Source organism: Eretmochelys imbricata, chromosome 3 (genome assembly GCF_965152235.1).
Source record: "Eretmochelys imbricata isolate rEreImb1 chromosome 3, rEreImb1.hap1, whole genome shotgun sequence".
NCBI classification, from domain to species: domain Eukaryota; kingdom Metazoa; phylum Chordata; order Testudines; family Cheloniidae; genus Eretmochelys; species Eretmochelys imbricata.
In genome coordinates, this window is record NC_135574.1 from 113033861 (window position 1) to 113055271 (window position 21411).

Consider the following 21411-nt stretch of genomic DNA (forward strand, 5'->3'; position numbering starts at 1 on the left):
AGTTAGTGATCAAACCAACAAACAAAGGGACACCATTGTAGTCCTCAACTATGATGACTACATTAGCAAGTTCAATCAACAACTCTGACACCACCTACTAAAAGGAACTCAAAGAAGACACCACATCACAATTTACCTAGGAATTTAAGGACATCATTAAATCCTTCCCCAAACAACTCCAAGAGAATCTCTACAAACTCACGCCCCACCCTCACTCCCAAGCTCACCCAGAGACCTTCTGCATGCTTCCCAAGGTACACAGGCAGAGGAACTCAGGCAGACCCATCATATCTGGCCACAGCACTCTTACTGAAGGAATATCAGGACTCATAGAAAGCATCCTGAAACCACTCACACAAAGGGCCAGCTTCCTCCAGGACACTAGTGACTTCCTCCACAAACATTCCTCCGTAACATTGTCAGTTTCCCTCAGAACGCCATCCTGACCACTATGGATGTCATTTCCCTGTACACTAGTATCCCTCACAATGACAACATAGCTGCCTACCTCAAATATTTACATATATTTAACTCTCAGGTATCCACCCCAAACATGTCTCCAAACTCCACCATTTCATCCTCACCCATAACTGTTATATAGTCAACAAGAAACATTTTGTCCAAATCATGAACATCAATGGGTACGAGGATGGCTCCCCAAAATGGGACACCTTGAAGAAGAATTTCTGGAGAAATGCAACACGAAACATATAATATACCTGAGATACATGGATGATATTTTCATCCTCTGGATAGACAGCTTAAACTCCCTCATAGATTTATACCTCAACTTCAACAACCACCATCCATCCATTAAACTCTCTCTGGAACACTCCCACACTAATAACTTTTTCCTGGACACCATAATCAACTTCAACAATGGAACCCTACAGGCATCCATATACAAGAAACCCATGTATTACCACACCTACCTTCATAAATTCAGACACACCCAGAAATGAGTTATCTATAGCCAGGCACTCAAATACCACAGAACAAGTTCCCAGAAGAAAGTCCAGGATATACACCTTAACACACTCAAAACCACCTTCACTAAACAAAGCCACTCCACCGGAGAAGTAGATCGCATCATGGAATGGACCACCCAAATATCCCAGGAGAACCTGCTTCAATACAGAAATAACCCCCGCACACCACACAGCACATTCCTAGTTGTCACCTACCACTCCACACTGGAACCCATATGGGGTATCCTCAAGCAACTACAACCCATACTTGATGGGGACCCCATCCTGAAAGAAATCTTCCCTAAACCCTGACTTCTGGCCTACAAACAACCTTCCAGCCTCTCCAAGCTCATAATCAGAAGCAAACTCCCCACAGACCAGGACACACCAATTTAAAGCATCATCAAGACCCTGCCAGAACAACAGGTGCAAAACCCACAGACTTATCCCCACTGCTACAGTGATCAACACCACACACAACACACCTTTCAAGATGCATGGATTCTACACATGCCTGTGACAACATGTGGGTTACTTCATCCAGTGCACTAAATGCCCCAGTAACAACTATGTGGGTGAAACCAGAAAAATCACTATTGTCTCCAATGAACTCTTTCAGGAAAATGGCAAAAGTCAAAAACACCCTGTGATGCTGTACGACTAAAGATGACCCTTTGTATCATGGTAGCTACTACTGTAGGTGTCAGTGGAAAAGTTATGATTTACTAAGTATGATTATCATGTTTATATGCGTGTATCATCTTTGTATCTGAAGTTATGAATATTGGCTACGTACTTGCATCTTAACCCTGTGTTGTATACCTGGGTAACGCACCCCAGGGTAGGATTTACATCAGGGCTAGACAGCTATGTGTTGATGGCGTATTCAGGACACTCCACTCTCACAACGGGCTATTGAAGAAACTCATCCTGTCCAGATAGCTCTTCCTGAGGATGCCTCAGACAGCGAGGAGCCAATGGCCACCCCCCTCTGATTCAGCAAAACGTGTAAGGACATGTGATATGCTGCTGTGACCCTGGACTCGATCTTGGCCAACAACTCTCCACAGACAAGGGTTGTCTGCTTTGCTTGGGACAGTAAATTTCCATGCACATGGCAAAGGATATAAAAGACCTCTGAGACATCTCCATGTTGCCTCTTTCCTGATATAATTCTCTGGACTGTGGATTTACCACCACCATGGACTAAGGATCAGTCAATCTTTTGGAAGTTACCAGAGAGACTTTACAAGCTAGCAGTCTATACCAGTGGTTTTCCAACTTCGGGTCATGACCCAGTACTGGGTTGCAGAAGTTAATGCGCTGGGTTGCAGCAGCTCTGGTCAGCACTGACAACCGGGCTATTAAAGGTCCTATCGGCGGTGCTGCCCAGCTAAGGCAGGCTAGTCCCTACCTATTCTGACACCGCACTGCACCCCAGAAGCGGCCAGCAGCAGGTCCGGCTCCTAGGCAGGGAAGCCATGGGGTTCCGTGCGCTGCCCCTGCCCTGAGCACTGGCTCCACACTTGGGGGGGGCGGTGCCTGCGGGCGAGAGCCACATGGAGCCACTTGCACACCTCCGCCTAGGAGCCAGACCTGTTGCTGGCTGCTTCCAGGGCACAGCACAGTCCATGGTGCCAGGACAGGCAGGAAGCCTGCCTTAGCACCCCTGCTTCGCCACTGATTAGGAGCTGACTGAGGTAAGCCCAGGCCCCAACCCCATGCCTCAATCCCCTGCCCCAAACCTGGAGCCCCCTCCTGCACCCCAAACCCTTCATTCCTGGCCTCACCCCAGAGTGTGCACCCCCAGCCCTGACCCCCTGCCCCAGTCCAGAGCCCCTTCCCATACCCTGAACTGCTCGTTCCCAGCCCCACCCCGCAGCCCTCACCCCAGCCCTGAGCCCCTCCCACACCCCAAATACTTCATCCCCAGCTCCATTGGGTCACGGGCATCAACAATTTTCTTCAACTGGGTCACCAGAAAAAAAGTCTGAAAACTCTTCTTTTATTAATAAAATCTTTATTTAGTTTACTAAGGATTGGCTGACAGTGTGATATTTGGGTAAGATCTGAGATTCATATTGAGCTGGGGGGTATGTGTCTTATCCTTTGGCATTAGAAAAAACATCACATACGGTGAAATGGGTTTTCAATAACCTCTCACTACATTAGATGTGATTGTCTAGACGGGAACCAACGGCTGGAATGCCTAAAGGGGACTGTGTTTGGCTTCTGGTTAACCAGTGGGATACTACAGAAGTTCTTTTGTTACTGGTTTGGTGAATCTAATTATAGAATAAACCACCAGTTTTTGGGGATCATCTGCCATGCTTCTTGCAGGCACCTGGTCTATACCCTAACACTTTTCACAAAGTGATCACTCTGTATCTGACCTATCAGTCCTCATCCTCAAAGGAAACCTGCAGAACACTTTCAGAAGACAAGCCTGGGAGTTCAAATTCATAACTCTGTTAGACACTAAAAATCATGGACTGAACAGAGACACTGGCTTATTACAACAATCAGTAACCCACGGACCCTCTCTTCTTGTATTATGACTGCAGAGGTGTTAACAGGCCACTCTACCTTGAATGGACCCTTGGAATATGTGCTGACTACTTATGCTAAACAATTTGTGCCACCTTGCATTTAGCTATGGTCCTCGGAATACCCTTCCCACACCTTAAGAGCTCTGTGTAGCTCGAAATCCTGTCTCTCTCACCAGCAGAAGTTGGTCTGATAAAAGATATGACCTCACCCACCTTATTTGTCTAACCATCATATTCACACAGTTTCAGGGCAGCAGAGTTGGGTTTTCCGTTATCAGCAATAAATGGGCTGATGTGCAGTTATATGCTGTTGCACCACTCTGTCATTCTAAAGCTCCAGCTTCGGCCATGTAACTCCTTGAGTTCCAGCTCCGCTCACCTATGTCTCCACCCTGAAAGATGCTGAGAACTCTCAATTCCTCGTGATTTCATTTAGAATTGAGAGTGCTCAGGATTAGACCCCAGAGTCTTCTCATCTGAAAATATTCAATCGTTCGAGAAGGCTGAGTGATTTCCTAAATTCTCCATTTAGTAGAGATTTTTTTATCCTTATTTTGATTTAATATGGCAATGCAAAATTTTTCATGCAAGGGACATATGAAATAGTTTCCTACATTTCAGATATCAAACTGCTTTATTGCATTGAGGAATACAGATTTATTCTTTCTTTCTTTCTTGGTAAATACTTGTCACCAAGTTACCCAAAATGTATTTAATTTTTTTCATCCCTATTTGCATTTCAGTTTCTTTGTATCTTGGTTGTGTTAATACAAGACAGGCTGTGACTACTGCAAGAGGTTTTGCTCACTGTACAGTATATTCTTTTTAGTAAATTCAAGGAATGCCAAAACAAACACAGAAAAAATAACCCTAGAAAGTAAATGGTGTAGTTTGTTGCTCTCCGTATGGTGAATTGTCACAAAGGTCATAAAAGGGGGGCGGGCGGTACCCTGTCCTCTGGTGGAGCAGCTGGATTTACATAACATTTCCAGATTGTTTACTTTGGCATGCTGCCAGATCTGCATAATTTTTATATTATGCTTGCTTGATGAATTAAGGGGAGGTGGTAACGATGACTTCAAGGAGTGGTTCTGTCATTTTCTTTTTATTTGTATTAAAGGGCCTTTTAAGAGAGTTGAAGATTATAAACTAGTCTAACTAAAATTTAAGTACAAATCAAGGTGAAGGTCAGTTGCGTTATCAAAACTTAGCTTAGATCGAAGCCAGGAAGGCAGGCCCATTTTGATCATAGCCCTGGCCTGCACTTTTTCCCAAACAGCATATATACTTTTGTACTTTTACAGGCAGTTTATTACTAATTAAGAGCAGTTACTGTGAGGCAAACTGACAAAAACCAAGAAATCTAAAATGCTCCTGAACAATCAAAAATAACCACAATGGGCTTGAGGTTCCCCTCCCACAGAAGAACTCACTGGAGAGGAAAATCACATCTGGAGACTGCAAGAAAAGCCTCATGAAGTTTCCTCCTCGTCATCTCCAAGGGCAAAGGGGGAGGGCGGTATGCGTTTGCAGCTTCTCAAAGCAGAAAGAGGGGGAGGCATGCTGTAACTCAAGGATCTGTGTGGTAAGCAAAGGGCAACTGCACATAGCTAAAAATCCTCTATGCTGCCTGCAGGCCTCTCCTCCCCAGGAGCAGCCCAGCTTTTCTAGCATTGCTGCCATTGGCACAATTCCTTGTGACTGAACACAAGCCCCTCTCTCTCTACTGGGGTTAGCAGCCACAAAGGGGAATTAGTGCTGCTAGAAGTAGGGATTTCCTACTGGGGTCCCAGAGAGACCATGTACAAAGAATAGCTGTTTCCAGTTCTTGCCCAGTGCCCCCACATCCCTCCTCCTGCCTCTAATCTGTGTCCTGTTTTGGAGGCGCTCCAAGGGAAATGGTCATGCAAGGGAACATACAGTGAAGGCACAGATCTCCCTTTTTTTTCCTTCCTTTCGTCCCCCTCCCCCTCACACACACACCAGATTATGCTTTCCTCTGCTCTCATGGAACTGGAGAGGAACAGCAGGCTCAGTAATTGCTAAGCAGGAGTAAGGGAAAAATATTTCACTTAAACTTTTTTTTAATCTACTACCAAATACATGCTAGACACTGTGCAGTCAAATATGAGGACAAGGTCCTTGCCCTGTGCAATCTAACTAGAATATTACTAAAATAAACATAGCTTTGGCTTTGAAGGCTCTTTCTGTTTTTAAGTAAGAAAACATGGATTGTAGCTGGAAAGTGTATTATCCAGGTCTTGCACTCACATAGCTGTTGTTCTATGCTTCCAGTCATCTGAATTTTCACAGGCATTGTTTTATTTATTCTGTTTTGCTTTGTGCATGCCTTTATGTAATGAACACTGTTATTGGGCCCTCTAGGTAAACTTAATATTTTTTCCTAAAATAAATGTCTTGTGGCTTTTATAGCTGGTTAAAAATATTACTGCGTTCCCTAAAAATCATTGTAGATCATTCCTGCTGGGTGAATATGTAGGTGTTGGAGTTCACAAAGTTGCTTCACTGTTCCTCCTAGGAACTCTGCCTTTGGAGCTATTGATCTATCTTGTAAACATATATGTAAATAATTCTTCAAATGTGTATATATGGGCCCCGACCTGTGAAGCACTTAAGCATACGCATAGCTTTGTTCACATTCACAGCTCCACAGACTTCAATGGAACAGCTCACCTGAGCAAAATTATGCACATGTTGGTGCTATGCAGGATTGGAACCTTTCTTTATAAACTACAATGGCTTCCTTTGGATGGAATACTGTATAGACCAAAAGTAGCTTTTTAGTTATATTAAACCATGTTGAGCTGTCCATGGTAGTCTTGCCTCAGCATGCTGGTGTGTTGTGTTTTGTTACTTCTTTGCCCAAGAAGAGGCAGCTACCAATAAATCTTCCCTAGCAGGCAATTTAATTTAACTAGCCTCTTCAGTGCCATAAGATCTCTCTTCTCCATACCCCACTGCTGTGTCCTCTTGGATCTGTCCAAGCCTGTAGTGGTAACTGGAGGCACAATAAAGTGGATACTCCAACAGCAATACCAAGGCCCCCTCTGTTGTGACAGTTAATGACTAAAGTTGTGTGGAATATTTAGATTTCTTATTGGCAATTGGGAGGCACAGATGATGATCACTTCAGGGAAGAAATGAGCAGCAGAAACAGAGAAATTATCCAAGATCAAAGATCCGGTTTTCATGCAAATCTTAGTAGTAAACGATGACGTAACAAAGAAGTATAAAGAACTGAACAGATAAAAATTAGTTCAGTTGTTTTTAAAATGGTTGTATTCTGGTGTTCCTCTACTAATAATTTATGTATCAGGAAGTTTGTGAAGGATAAGTGCTGCTTTGTAGGCTAGCAGAGTAAAAGGGTGTGGGGGTGAGAGAGAGAGAGAGATCACGTGGTTTCGCGTCAACAGTTTGTCTTAGCACCAAAGACAAAATATTCCAGTAGACCTTTTAGATAATGGCAGTCTGGTACAATCGAGATCTGCTATAACACAGAGATAAGTTTGATGACAAAGAAGACAAACTCAGAGAAGAATAAGATTCTCAGACTTTTCTTCCTGCTGGGTTTGTTGATTTGTGTTTCTCTGATATTAAAATAAAACAATACTTAATGCTTTCAGGTCAATCTGAAGATGTTGGGCTCTAATAAATCACCATGAAGATGTTGAGAGACCATGGTGATGCATGTGGTATAAAGGAATGTATAAACAGGCCTTTCTCTTTATTTCAAGGAAACTTGCAAAGTGGTATAAGATATACACTACCTCCTTTATCCTTGCTCTAACTACGGGTATCCATCACTCAGAATCTCTGTCACCATTGTCTTGTAGCACTATCTTCAGACCAAGGTGACAAAGCCAGGTGGAACAACTGTCTCGTCTTGCTGTTTCATCTCTTATTTCATGTCAGTGTTATCTAATATTTTGAGATCAAGATGTCAGTGGTAGGACCAAAATCCTTGATTCCCCTTTTCTTAGTTCTCCAGCCTGAACCTTTCAGTGCAACTCTCAATCTTTTTTTAAGAACATACAGCCTTCATTTTAGATCCAAACATATACGTCCCACATAATTTACTGCTGTTTCCCTTTCTGTTACTATAAATCATGAATATCGTACGCTCTGCATTGGGAAAACTAAGTGTCAGGAAACATGATTAGTTATAGAGATGAATTCCTCACCATTTTACATTTCCATCTCCACTTTTGCTAAAGAAAAATGTGGACATTAGGGAGGTTTCACAGTTAGAAGGTTAGTAAGTCATAGTAAATGGCTTTTGATCTACAGTATTAATGGCACTCTGAACAGTTCCCTCCTCCTCACATTGACTTGTGACTTCTCTATCCAAAAGAGGAAGAAAATGTTGGGGATGCTCAATGTTGTCTCTTGGTCTTATGTTTCCATCTAGTGGAAAACTGGGAAACCACAAAAGTAAACATGCCCTTCTTCTGACCTGGCGAGCTCTTGCATGTTTTTTTCTCTGACATTAAAATAAAACCAATTCTTGGGAGAGAAAAGACAGCTATATGCTTTTGTTAAGTGAATAATTTTATTAGGTGTTGAGTTGTTTTATGTGAACTTATCACTTGTGAAAGCTATCTGATGCAATCCTATAGACTCAGGACAGGGCAAGATTCTTCAGACAGTCCAGTCAATGCACCTTAATTAACCATGGAGGGACCACCATTAGGGTGAGAATTCCCCATGCACAGCCAATCCTTGACATGTCTGCTGAGGCTTTCCATTGGGCACTAGACTGTAACTCATCAAACTCATTTCACAAAGGCAAGCAAACAATCATCAGGTGAGAACAACTGTTGCTCAGTACTAGCGTGCTGGATTCAGACAGGTAACGTATGGGTTTGTGGCACTGTATCTCATTACCAATTCCCCCTCCCCCAACTATCTATCTAAATTAGAACAAGAAGAAAACACAAAGTATTTGGTATGTTTTTTAATTACTAGACCTAGCTATTTTGGGGAACATTTTCCCCCATAGCTAATGTTTACAGCAGACCAAGAAAGTACATTAAGTATTACATTGGAGACAATGGTTCCATTGAGCTCTAATAAATATTGAACCTTCCAACTACTTGAGAAAAGTTTTCCCAAGCTAGGTGTGATTATGTATTTGTGTACACTTAAATTATGCTCATTCATGATCCTAGTTTACTCAGATAAGTGTGGCCAATTAGGAGCCTAGCTTGCCATATCCTGGCTAAATACAAGATTAGTGCAAGCATCATTAGATAACCCCCGGCATAGAATAGCCATGTTCAAGTGTACATGTGCAAATGTGCATGCGTAATTTTGAAAGTCTGGTCCACTATACTTTGTCCTTCTTTAAAAGTTTAATATTAAAAATTACTACACAAAAAGGGCTGGAGACATTTTTTTTAATCAATAATACAGTAGAACAATGCCTTAGTTCTAAAGAAGAATGTGATTTTTGGTTCTAACTGTTGATCAGATCCAAATTTTTTTTTCTTTTACAGAACATAGGAAACTTGGAAATCTGACTGTGACAGTGAAAAAGACCATCCCTTCTCCAGAAGCCATACAGATCCTCTACCAGCGCATGAGATATGAATATGAGTTCTACTACTATGTCAAAGAGCAGTTCCACCTGCTAAAGCGCAAATTCGGACTTAAGTCTCACAGCAGTGAACCACCTCCCAAGCCAGAATTCTTTATTCCTTCTCCCCTGGAAACTGAAGAACCGATAGATGATGAGGAGCAAGATGATGAAAAGTGGTTAGAAGATATCTATAAAAGGTGATGCAAGCACCGAGCTCTTCTCTGGTGACCCCTCCAGCTTTCTCAATATTTTTTTATTATTAAAAAAATATTCCTTAAGGGACTGAATTAATGCGCAGCAGCATTTAAAACAAAAAAGAGTTCCCACATGTTGGGGCAATTGAGAGACACCCGGTTTTGCGGGTTATATTTGTTTAATTTTATTGTATTTTTCTTGACTCCATAGGATCCTTTATATGACATATTTTAAGATGGAACCATCTGTCATCTCATCACAAAATAACTTTTGCACAGTAAAATGCTGCTGTACACATGTACCCATTTGCAAAACAACATATATTATGTTCGACGTCATTTACCAAGTAACTTTCATAAAATCTCTGTCACCAGTAAGTCGTAATACCATGCCCATTACTGTGGCATTGAACATCTGACACCATTTATAAGCTAGTAGGGATACCACTGAAGCATAGCAACAACATCTGAATAGCAAGCAAATATAAATGGTTATATGATCCAGAGCCATTGTTACAACACATAAGGTTCAAACTGTATTGGACTCAAAACAGAATAGACAGTCTCCCCTGGGGGGCTTCCAGTGAGAGGCGTCCAATGTACACTTCAACCAGATTATATCAGGCGAAATAAAACAGGTTAAAGAACCCAGTTAACTGGAAGGGTTCACAGAGTCAAAATGGAAAAAATTATCAGCGAAGTTGAATGATTGAGATGAACGGGTCGATGGAAAGCCAAGGGGACAGTATTGTGTGGTCTTGGGATTTTATTTCTGAAGTTGAGAATGTTGCTCTTAGGCCCTGAAGGAAGAGGTGTGGGGCATAGTTTTTATTTTAAAGAAAAAAATTATACTATTGTTGTTCCTACCATGGTCACAGACCCAAAATTATACATAGAAGTTATTCATGCTTTCCTTTAGTATGAAGATTTCTGTAACCTCAGTTCTGTGAGTCTTCATATCTCATGCAAATAATTAACAGAATTAAGGTGAAATACAGGTGAGGACACCAAATTTGGGTGGAAGTGAAGTAAACATGATTTTAAAATGAGGGATTTTTTTGTAATAAGAGACATTGACAGGTATGACTGACCTCTTACATATTGATAAAATAAAACAAAGAAAAAGAATATCAATGTGGCATCAGAAAAACAAAACACACTGAATGGTATATTGGTATGAACGACGCTGAAAGTTTAAGTATTGTTATCAGGAAACACTAAAAAGTGGAGTGAATGGGACTGGGTGATGAAATGGGGAAAGTTCCATTTAAGTTTTCCCCAGGATTTCTGGTACAGTTTTGTGACATTTAGGACTAGACTTTAACGTGGACAATGTGCCCATACACGCCAGTAAGTATCTACTTTGCACTCCTAAACAGACTACTCCAATCTTGGGTCCATGCACATAGGAGTAAGCAGAGCTGCTTACCTGTTTGCTCCCTCCCTGGAGCCACGTGAGTGAGGGATGGGTGGAGTCTTGGCTTCACGTGCACACTTGCTCATCAGCAAGCTGTGTCAGTGTGGCATGAGCAGGCGTAAACTACTAGCGCATAGACCAAGGAAGAAGCGCAGGAGGAATTGTAAATCCGAGGGGTGTCTCTACATCACAATGCCTCCCTATATCACTTCTTGGAGGGGTACAACATGTGCACCACACCTTGCATGGGGCTGTGCCTATATTCACAATCTAATCGTTGCTAGATTTCTTCTAGGCCAGTGGTTTTCAACCTTTTTTCATTTGTGGACCCCTAAAAAATTTTGAATGGAAACCTTTGGAAATCTTAGACCTAGTCAGCAAACTTCCAAGGGTCTGCAGACCACAGGTTGAAAATCACTGTTCTAGGCAATTTTGGCTGGTCTCTTTGGTAATTGCTTCAGGGGAGTTTCACTGTCTATGTATAGTCTGCAAAATGGATCTCCATTTGGAAGTAAAAAGCAAAAGTTATTTTGTGATTGAGGTATGCGTACAGGCCCAAGCTCTGAAGTGCTTTCCAGAGGCTTACCCTTCCATGAGCCTGCAGAGATCCAAAATATATGGTGGGCCATCTTCATTATCTAACTGGTCTTTATTATAGTCGTCTGCAGAGAACAGAAGTAAAGAAGCATAATCGTGTTAAGACATGATAATTTTCAGAAAATATTACGGGGGGGAAATTTTATTCTCACTCCTTACATCCCAGTTGTGTGGTACCAATGCACTACTGCGAAAGAAGGCATTAAAGAAAGCTGCAAGTGGCATAGATGACAATTAACATAGTCACTAAAATATGAATCTGCTGCATTGTATATTTTAAGTGGTTTCTATGAAATTACATTGAAAGAGTAATGATTAGTTTACACACTGTGGAATTGTTATATTTTGGAAAGACAATTAATATTCTCATCTTTTTAAAAACAAATTCTGTCCAAGTCCTTTCACAAGTGTCATAGCAGAATAATCAGTCACTTAACTCATTCACCCTTCCTGCAAATTCACTTCCACTTACTATAGACATTTCAGTCTATTTTTATCTTTATTTAATGATATCTTCAGCCCTAATTATTTTATAGCCTAAACATAAAAACTGGTACGTGATTTATTCTCTGGGTTTTAATGTTGTATTTTTCCTAACAACTGACCTGGCCTCTTCTCCCTGAATGGTAACTTCATGAATGTGTTGGCACATAAATGTCTACAATTCCTGGCCCAACAGTCCCTTTGTTTGTCATGAAATATGTTTTATATTTTACTTTAATGTATAAAAAGAACATTTTAAGCTGGTTAATCTTTGATTTATTTATTATAACTTTCCAGAACATTCCAAATTCTAAGTTGCTCAGGAAGGAGTTGATTTAAATGGTTTTATTTTGGTCTGATGGATTTCTTTTTTTCTAAAACAAAAATCACTGTTATAAACCTTTAGCCCACAACAGCTTTGCAGTAAGTGCCGTATATGTATATGGGGGTGGGGGCAGGTGGGTACTCGATAAAAATAAGAAAACATATCTGTACATTAGCTTAGCTTTAAATGAAAGGAATCTTTGTTTGGCATGAAATATTTTTTAACTTATTCACTACCCTCGCTAAGATTCTGAAATATAAAAAACCCGTGTGGGAGGGTGGGGGGAGGTTTCGTTTATTGGGACTTTTTGTTTTTAACTCCAGTGATGTTTGAAAATACAACTTGTGCTGTTCTACTCTGCTTCGCCATATCCTCTTTGGTTCCTTCTCACCATAGCCTATTTGGTTACTCAAATTTTCCTTATCTGAATGTAATGCCAATGGATGGCACTTCATCTGGACACTCACCCTGTAGAGCTTTGTTTTATACAAAATAATTTATTATCTAAAAGGCCATACTGCAATAGTCAGATTCAGGCAGGTTGTTTCTGGGTGGTTATTCTACATCTTGAATTGCCTTGAGGTACAAGGCCAAAGACTCAGTTACTTTAACCACCTGATAAGTGCTGTAAATATCCAGAGATGCACTGCCTGGTCTGCTTTATTGCTGTGAAATGGAACTTATTTTTATGTACAAAGGGAAACAGTTTAGACCCATACCCTGCATTTTACTAGATATTATAGGTAAGATTGTATTGGATACCCAGGCTAAAAGGCTCCAATTGTTTCCAGAGTCTAAAGCCATTTTAAAATATAAAAGAATCACCAGTGGCAGTGCTCTCATACTAAACAGAAAATAAACCATTGTTATAGTGCAACATTCTGGGGGGAAAATAAACTTTAGTTATACATTTCAGGTGACAGTGATGAATGGGGCGTGTTCGTTACTGTTTCTCTTCCATGTGCATGGCTGCATCAGAACATCTAAAATGCATGAGGAGGAGTAGCTCAAGATAACCGAACGTGTATAAAATGAATGGTACATTTGGAGTATTTCAGTTTGTTTTAAGTTCTTTGTCCCTGGTCTTTGTGATAAGTTGCTTTGATTTTGTTGTATAGTTTGATTATCAGTGCCATAAAAACGTTAAACGGAATGATAAAATTCAACCATTGGTGAATAAATCTTCAGGTTCTAGTGGCTAAAAGCCATTGAAGTCTGACTCCTATCAGTATTTATTTCAGTAAAATTAGTTTTTAAAGGGAGGGCACACTATTTGTACTGATAGGGGAAACCAGGTTGAATGGCATTTTGTACACTCACACCAAAAAAAAATAGTCTATTGTCCACCAAAATGTAATTTAAAAAAAAACAAGTTTAATTCCCACACAAAATAAAGCCCTGTCATTCACAACTAAGGTTGAATGGTGCTTTGTTTTTTTTCCTTAACTTAAAAAAACCAACCCTGCAGTATTCCATATTAATAGCTCCAGCATTATCATTATCATTATCACGGCAGAATCATTACTGTAAGCCAGAATGTTTAGGATCATTGCATTGTAATACCATAGCACTTTCTCTTTTTTTAAAGGAATCAGTGCACAGAGGTCCACTGAAAATAATTCAGCATCCTGTTTGCACAAGCACATAAGCAAAGCAAGTACTCAGCATTGTTATTTATAAATTGTCATCAATGTACTTGATCCCATGTACAAAATGAAGACGACTCAGACCTTATCATACGGAATTTCAGTCTTAGGACCTAATCTTGCAAACCACTACCAGCCGTCGTGCTTACTGCCATGAAATCAGTGGAGCTACTCTCTCTGGTATGCACTGCTCACTAGTCAGTGTTTGAAAGTTTAAGCCCTTGTTCAGACACAAACCAGTTCAGATGTGCATATCACACTGGAAGACAGTTCAGTGGAAATGACCCTTAACGGGCAAAACTTTGAGTAGCAGGAGAAGCAGCTCATTTTAAAGATTTTTTTGGTAAGGCCCAGATCGTCACCTGGCATGAATTGGCATGGTACCATTGGTCTGGCTGCCTATATTTTGCCTCACATATAACTCAAAAGCTGCCTGATGCATTTGCTTCCAATTGTCCAAAAATTGATGCATTCTGTGCGTAACTGGCATGGAGGGAATTTTTACAGCTCTGTTATAACTTGTTGAAAATAGGGCTGTGTAATGGAAATGCTGACACACCTTGACTGGAAGCACAAACATGGCATTGCGTGGTACCTGACTGGCTTTTTTGATGGACATTCCTTCTTTCGCATACAGCTCTCCTGGCTGGCAGGCCACACAAATGTATTTGGCCACATGCTGTGCTTCCCCAAGTATGGCCAGAATCACAATTGAGCATTAGTCAAGTGGTAAGATTTGACCAATAGTGTATTTGAATGTGGATTTTGAGTATAAACGTGGATTTCCTTTTCTTAGTATATAAAGGAAGTATACAAGTCTGTTTTTGTATTTAAGTGGTTATGGGAGAATTTAACAGTCTTAAAAGAGGAGCTAATGGGAGCAGATTTTATGCAAACCTTCTTCACATAGTCCTTTCAATATACCTCATCTGTAACAGTCTTTCTATTCCAGTTTTGGTGTCTCTTGAACAGAGATGCCAGTGGCAATGAATTGTACCCAACTGCGTGGAAGTTTGTGCTGTGAAGAAATGTGGGGATTAGGATAGGACCAGAGGGGATGGTCTGTCCACTGATAAGAGCAGGGGCCTGAGAAATAAAATGTAAGGGTTCAAGTTCCAGCAGAGACCTTACACAAGCTGTTTGCTATTCTTGTGTCTATCCAGTTTCACCAAGTGCATTGACAAAGTGGGACCATGACTTAAAACCAAATGCTGCCTCGGGTATGAGCTTCACTGAGTTAATTTTTTTTAATTCTTTTGTGCACGCTTCAAAACTGCAAACCTGCCCAAGAAACTTTACTAACTATCTTCACAAGGAGACAGCCTTCACTGGTGAATGAAGACCAGGAATTGCTTGGATTCATGGACCTGCCGGAACAAAGTCTACCCAGGTTGATCTCTGGTACTGCCAATCTATTACCTCCAAATTCAGTGCTATAGACAATCAGAGACTAGAAATCATTAGCTAATGTTTTCCCAACACTTCCAAACTGTAAAGTGCACTATACTGCAAATTCAAAGTATTACTGGATAATAAGCTTTGGTTCATACCATGCCAAGATGATATGGGAAAGTTAGGGAATGTCTACCCTGTGAAGTTAATTTGGATTAAGATAAAGTGTAAATTTAAAGCAGAATAGCTATTCCTAATGCGCTGTGTGAGTACTCTTGATTCTGGAGTAAGAGTGCCTTATTCCACACCAAGTTAATCAGGACTAATTAACCAGGAATAGCTATTCTAGAATAGCTCCCCATGTAAACAAACACATAGAGAGTCTCAATAATGAAAGGAATATTGTAAAGCCCCAAACTGGCCAGTTGCTGTAATCTCCCCATTCTAGTCATGGTTCTCCACAGCAGAAAGGAGTAGGCTCAGGGAGACGATTGAAATCCAGTCTGAATTAGTGCAAGAGGGATGCTGCTATACCAGCTCTGCATGAGGAAGGTTCCTCCTACACAAAGGAAATTCTCATTTGGGAATCTCTGGGCGACATTGGTCTGTGTAAGCAGTCAAATCAATGGTGCTTGCAGCATGCCGCAGGGTCATCCATGTGCTATTTTGCCCCAAAGTGTTCTTGTTATATTATCTTGCTTGCTATTATTTGTGTTGCAATAGTGCCTGGGAAACTTAACCATGGACCGGGTCCCCATTGTGCTAGGTGCTGCACAGACACAGAACGAGAAGACCATCTCTGCCTCCAAAGAGTTTACAATCTAAATGTGATATTAAAAAAACAGTTTCTGACCTCTCTCCCCCCAAAAGTGTGTGTGCCTGAAGTTAGCAATCCAGTGATCTTACGACTGTAACAATCACCTTCCCTTACCCCATCCCACCTTTGCTGTTTGTTTGACCTCACCTGCTATGTAACATCTACAGCATAGAGTGCACGCTCTTTGGGGCAGGAGCTATCTCTCTTCTGGGAAGCATCTTACACATTTTATGAATGAAAATGGGCACAGACCAAAATTCTGCATCTGACCACCCAGCACTTTGTAGAGGGAAATACAGAAGCTGAACCCAGCTCTACATATTGCAAAGCTTGTGTGGGATGAACCTAATACCCCAGGATCTCAACTCTGTATGTGTTTTAAAGCTGGTTTCTGATCCAAATATTGGATTTGGGGCCATCTCTGTTGACATAATTCCTGTCAGAAGAAAGAGTTGAATTTAACCCCTTCATTTTTAAGGAAGAAGTCTGAAATGTGCACAATTGTCAACCGACATTGGCAGGTAAGTTCATAAGGAGAGGAAGGGAGCCTCAGAAGTATCTATCCCAAAACCTGGAGGGCGGGGAGGGAAAAAGAGCCAGCTTCTCAATTGCAACCAACCTCTGGACATTCCTGCCGAACATCTTGTGGACAGGTTTGTGCTGGTCCTGAAAACCCTCTCTAATGCCTTCTCTAGGGTGGGGGCAGGGCTGGGTCAATGGGAGCATGGTTTCCAAGGACACTATGCTGCTTTGGGTGTATGGATAGTAGGGACGAGCACCGTCTGTGCGGTGAGTACCCCACAGAAGGGCTGAGATGTGTGCCGTTTCCCTCTGTGAGGTCGGAAGGCCATGTTCGCTCTGGGGATGTGAAAACCCCACTCCACACAATGGAAACTCAGAAACTTGTGTGTGAAAACTCCCTGACTTTTCCACATCACTATGGAACTCCGGCAGGCTTTGCCCTGGAGACCATGATTTGGCCTATCAATATTGGCCAGAAGCTGAGTTTTCTAGTGACTCTACAATCTGACCCTTGTAGGTCACAGTCCATTGGTCAATGCATGGAGCTCTTCGTGCTAAACCTCATTGGAATTTGGAAACAGTTCAGCAAACTTGAACTCTACTTTGTCTTTTAAATATTAAGTGTCAAACACCAATGCACATGTCTCCTTATCACTCAAGACTTGGAAGGAGGAGAAGGAATTATTGTGTAGTCAGCTCTGTTTTTCCAAAATGATATTCTGTGAATCAACAGAAAGCGGCCTTTTTAGCCTGAGGAGAAAAGTAGCTGTTCTGACATTTTTATTTTATTTTAGTAATTACTAATTGGCATTTGTATACAGTTGTTCATCCCGAAGGAGCGCAAAGCACATCTCATATTTTATACAACACACCACTGCATCCAGCTCTAGGGAGCAGGCTGTTTCAGAAGTGTTAAGGTCCTATTGACTCCCACAGGAGAAGCAAGGGCTGTACTCTACACCAGTGGTTCTCAAAGCTGGTCTGCCGGTTGTTCAGGGAAAACCCCCTGGCGGGCCGGGCTGGTTTGTTGATCTGCAACGTCCGCAGGTTCGGCCGATCGTGGCTCCCACTGGCTACGGTTCACTGCTCCAGGCCAATAGGGGCCGCAGAAAGCGGCACGGGCCGAGGGATGTGCTGGCCACCCTTCCCGCAGCCCCCATTGGCCTGGAGCGGCGAACCGCGGCCAGCAGGAGCCGCGATCGGCCGAACCTGCAGACGTGGCAAGTAAACAAACCGGCCCAGCCCGCCAAGGGCTTTCCCTGAACAAGTGGTGGACCGGCTTTGAGAACCACTGCCCTACACAACAATGGGAATGGAGGCAGAGGGGAAACGTTTTGGCTAAGAACAGCTCTACCACATTTCACAGGATTGTTAATGTCTACACAAAATAGACAAGACTTCAGCTTCCACCCACATCCGCTAGAAAACTTTGAAAAACATTCCATTTAAATAGAGTTCTACTTCGCTCCAAAATTTGATCTTTGCTTTCCCTTGTTCTTTATTGCAAAGGAGATTTGAATAAAATCAGGATCCCTGTTTTCTAAAACTTCATCTGCTCTTGCTGTGCCTTTCCCTGTGTGAAATCACCCTCTATTGTTGATGCTGGTCACCAGCTGTCACTTACTGTGAGATGTCCTAAGCAGAGTATGATCACGCAGAGACAGTGTAGTCTAGTGGACTGAACACAGCTGGATTGCAGGATTGCTATTCAATTACTTGGCCTTGGGTAATCGCTTAATCTTTCTCTATCTTAATTTCCCCATCTGTGGAAATTGGCGCATAATAGTTACCCTCTATGCAGAAGTTTCATGAGGATTAATTAGTAGGGTTCTTTGATTATATAAATCACAATAGAAATGTGACAGCCAAACTTCTCAAATCAATATGCCTTAAGTTAGTCACCTAAATCTATATCTAGTTACCTAACCTAGGGTCCATTTGAATCAATGGGAGGTTTTCCACTGTCTTCCGTGGGCATTGTACCAAGTGATCGGATTTTTCAGAAATGCTAACCATCTGTAGGTCCCATTGACTTCCACAGGAGATGCAAGTGCTTAGGACCCATAGAAAAACAGACTGGGTAAAATTTTCAAAAGGACCTTTGCCTTAGGCTCCTATGGTTCCCTTTTCAAAAGTGACTTAGGAGTCAATGGGAGTTAGGCTCCTACATCACTTGGTCACTTTTGAAAATGTTACCCTTTGTATTATGTTAATCAGGAAATGAAGTGCAGATACAGATGAATTCCTAGGAAGCCAAATTCCATTTTTCATACAAATATTCTTGGTGAAGAGCAATGCAGAAACTGTAAGCAACATGGAATAGTGTCGTCTTTATAGGATGGGGTTTTCCCCAAAAAATATTCCCTGAAGTATTGGTCACTCTGAATCAGTTTAGCTGGAAGAGGTTCATCTCACATACTCAAATAATTCCAATTCGCAAAGGGGTCTGGACTCGAGAAAATCATCAACGCTCTTCAAACAATAAGCCTCACCACAGAAGATGGCATTGGTTAGAATCAGGCAAGCGCCTTAAAATGTTTGAAATTCCTCGTGCTGGAATTGCTGAGGAGCTAGTCTTGAGAAACCAAGAGATCAGAATTGTTTATGGTTGCCTGACTGCTGTAACACCCTAGGTTTCCCTTGTTCCTCCATAGGGCATGTCAATCATTCCAGGTTAGCTGGGAAAGGTTTCCCCCCCCCCCCCATTGTTTTTTTTTTTTAACAAGCATGTCTTGCAGGGGTCGGCAGCCCTTCAGAAGCGGTGTGCCAAGTCTTCATTTATTCCCTCTCATTTAAGGTTTCGCCTGCCAGTAAACCATTTAACGTTTTTCAGGTCTCTTTCTATAAGTCTATAATCTAGAACTAAACTATTATTGTATGTAAAGTAAATAAGGTTTTAAAAATGTTTAAGAAGCTTCATTTAAAATTAAATTAAAATGCAGATCTTATCAGTTTAGTGTGATCCTTTGCCCCTTGCTGAGTTTTCCAATGTCTGGCACGTATTTGGATACTTTAAGCTGCATGCAGGCTTCGGAGTGATCAGTTGTTAACCAGCTCCAAGAGGGACAGAGGACAGATTTCATGTGTGAAAATACCGGTTCCCACAAGTATGTGGATCCAAATGCTGAAAGCATTGCAAACACACTTTTCTTCAAACAGTTTAATTTCATTGGCAGGGACGTTCAGCAGGTCAGAATAGAGGCCCCATGATCTCTCTCGGTAGCTTCAAGTGCACTCCACAGATCTCCAAACTTTGATGCACACAATTCTGAGCTTTTTAACTGAATGAGCTGCATTTTGAAATCTTCAACACCCATCCACTGAAATACAGACTAATTCAAGTCGTTTTCGTTGAACTTTTCAGGTTTAGTTAGAAAAGAAAGCATTGGGCCAAATCTCTAGAAATCTTGAAATCTGTCAGAAAATTCTGATTACACTTCTTGCATGTACATTCTGATCTCAACGTCAAACGCAGTGTGCTGTTCCATGTGGCATGATAGTGATGTAAACAGCAAATCAGGACTTAAAAATATCCCAGTACAGTGGTGCTGGAACAGTTTTTAAGGTGGGGGTGCTGAGCTGTGACCCCTCTTGCCCGTCTGCACCCCTCACTGCCCCAGGCTGGGGCCAGTGGGCCACAGCTGGGGGTGGCTGCAGAGCCCCAGGCCGGCGGCCAGAACCCCAGGCTGGTAGCAGAGCCCTCCAGACAGGTGGCCGGGACCCGGGGCCAGCAGCGGGCGGCGCAGGGCCAGCGGCCGGAACCGCGGCTGGCAGGCGGCCAGCGGCCGGTACCCCAGGCCAGCAGCATAACCCCCAGAACTGGTGACCAGGACCCGGGCAGTGTGAATGCCACTGAAAATCAGCTCGCATGCCCGCCATAGGTTGCCTACCCCTGATCTACTGTTTTTCCATTCTGTCCCTCCAAAAAATACTGCTCATTCAATTTATTTCAATCCAGTTAAAAGGTGTGTACCTGTTTTCGTACTGACTGCTCCTATTGGTAGCTTCCAAGTGCTGGCAGGGGATCTGTATGGAAAAGTTATGAAGGCTGAATTGGAAGTGATTCAGAATTGGGAATTGGTGGTTGTGAGCAGAATAGGTAAACACCATCGGAATAGCTTGGGACTGCAGGCTTACGTAATAGTATAGCGCACTTCCAGAGTGTTACACACAAGTCAACAAAACAAGTACATGCGTCAAGCTTTGCAATTCTGGCCACTACTCCGCATGGAATTTAGAAGAGTTTTTATAAGGTGGGAATGGAGGGGAAGAAGGGGGGTTAGAAATTTCCTGAAGATAGAGCCTGAAGGAAGTTGACCAGTAGTATTAGGTTATCCCAGGTGTGGACTGTTGTTATGCTATACAAAGCACACGGGATCTTTTATAAGAGAGAAGGAAAATACGCCATATTTATTGAAAATGCAACAGTTAGCATATGCTTTTCAGTCACACACACACATACACATCATGCACACAGTCCTGCCAGTTGATGTTTTTATAGTTACCGGTCCATAGTCTGGATCAATCTAGTGGCCAGCCAGATTGGTCACAGAGGGGAGCCGGGTTCTGTTGGTCACGATCCGATGGTCCTGGAGTAGTGGCAAAACGAACCCAAAGTCCCATGGCAAAGCACCCTGTTCTTATAGGTCCTTTTCTCTGTTGAAGTCTACAGATTTTGCTGTGTCAATTTGTGACAGGTTACTCCTTGATTGGTGTTATCATCTGATGTTAACATTTCAAAACACTTCCGAGAGGGTTATCCTGTCCTGGATTGATTTAATCACTTGTCTTTAGGGGTGCTAGCCTTCACCGCAGGGTCATCAATTTGCCCTTCCTCAACCATGGATGCACATTGATGGTTCTCTGGCAAGATTACTCTCCATAGGCTTCTTCGCCCCTGCT

The 21411-nt window shown here is 42.1% G+C and overlaps 1 protein-coding gene across 1 annotated transcript in view; it reads left to right on the forward strand.

Annotated features, from left to right (window-relative positions):
* UST (uronyl 2-sulfotransferase) overlaps nucleotides 1–9317 on the forward strand; it is a 283170-nt gene extending 273853 nt beyond the window's left edge. Inside the window, exon 8 of the mRNA XM_077811788.1 lies at nucleotides 9034–9317. Coding sequence (XP_077667914.1) covers nucleotides 9034–9317 — 284 coding nt within the window. The remainder of the gene's footprint in view (nucleotides 1–9033) is intronic.
* The last annotated feature ends 12094 nt before the right edge of the window (nucleotides 9318–21411 follow it).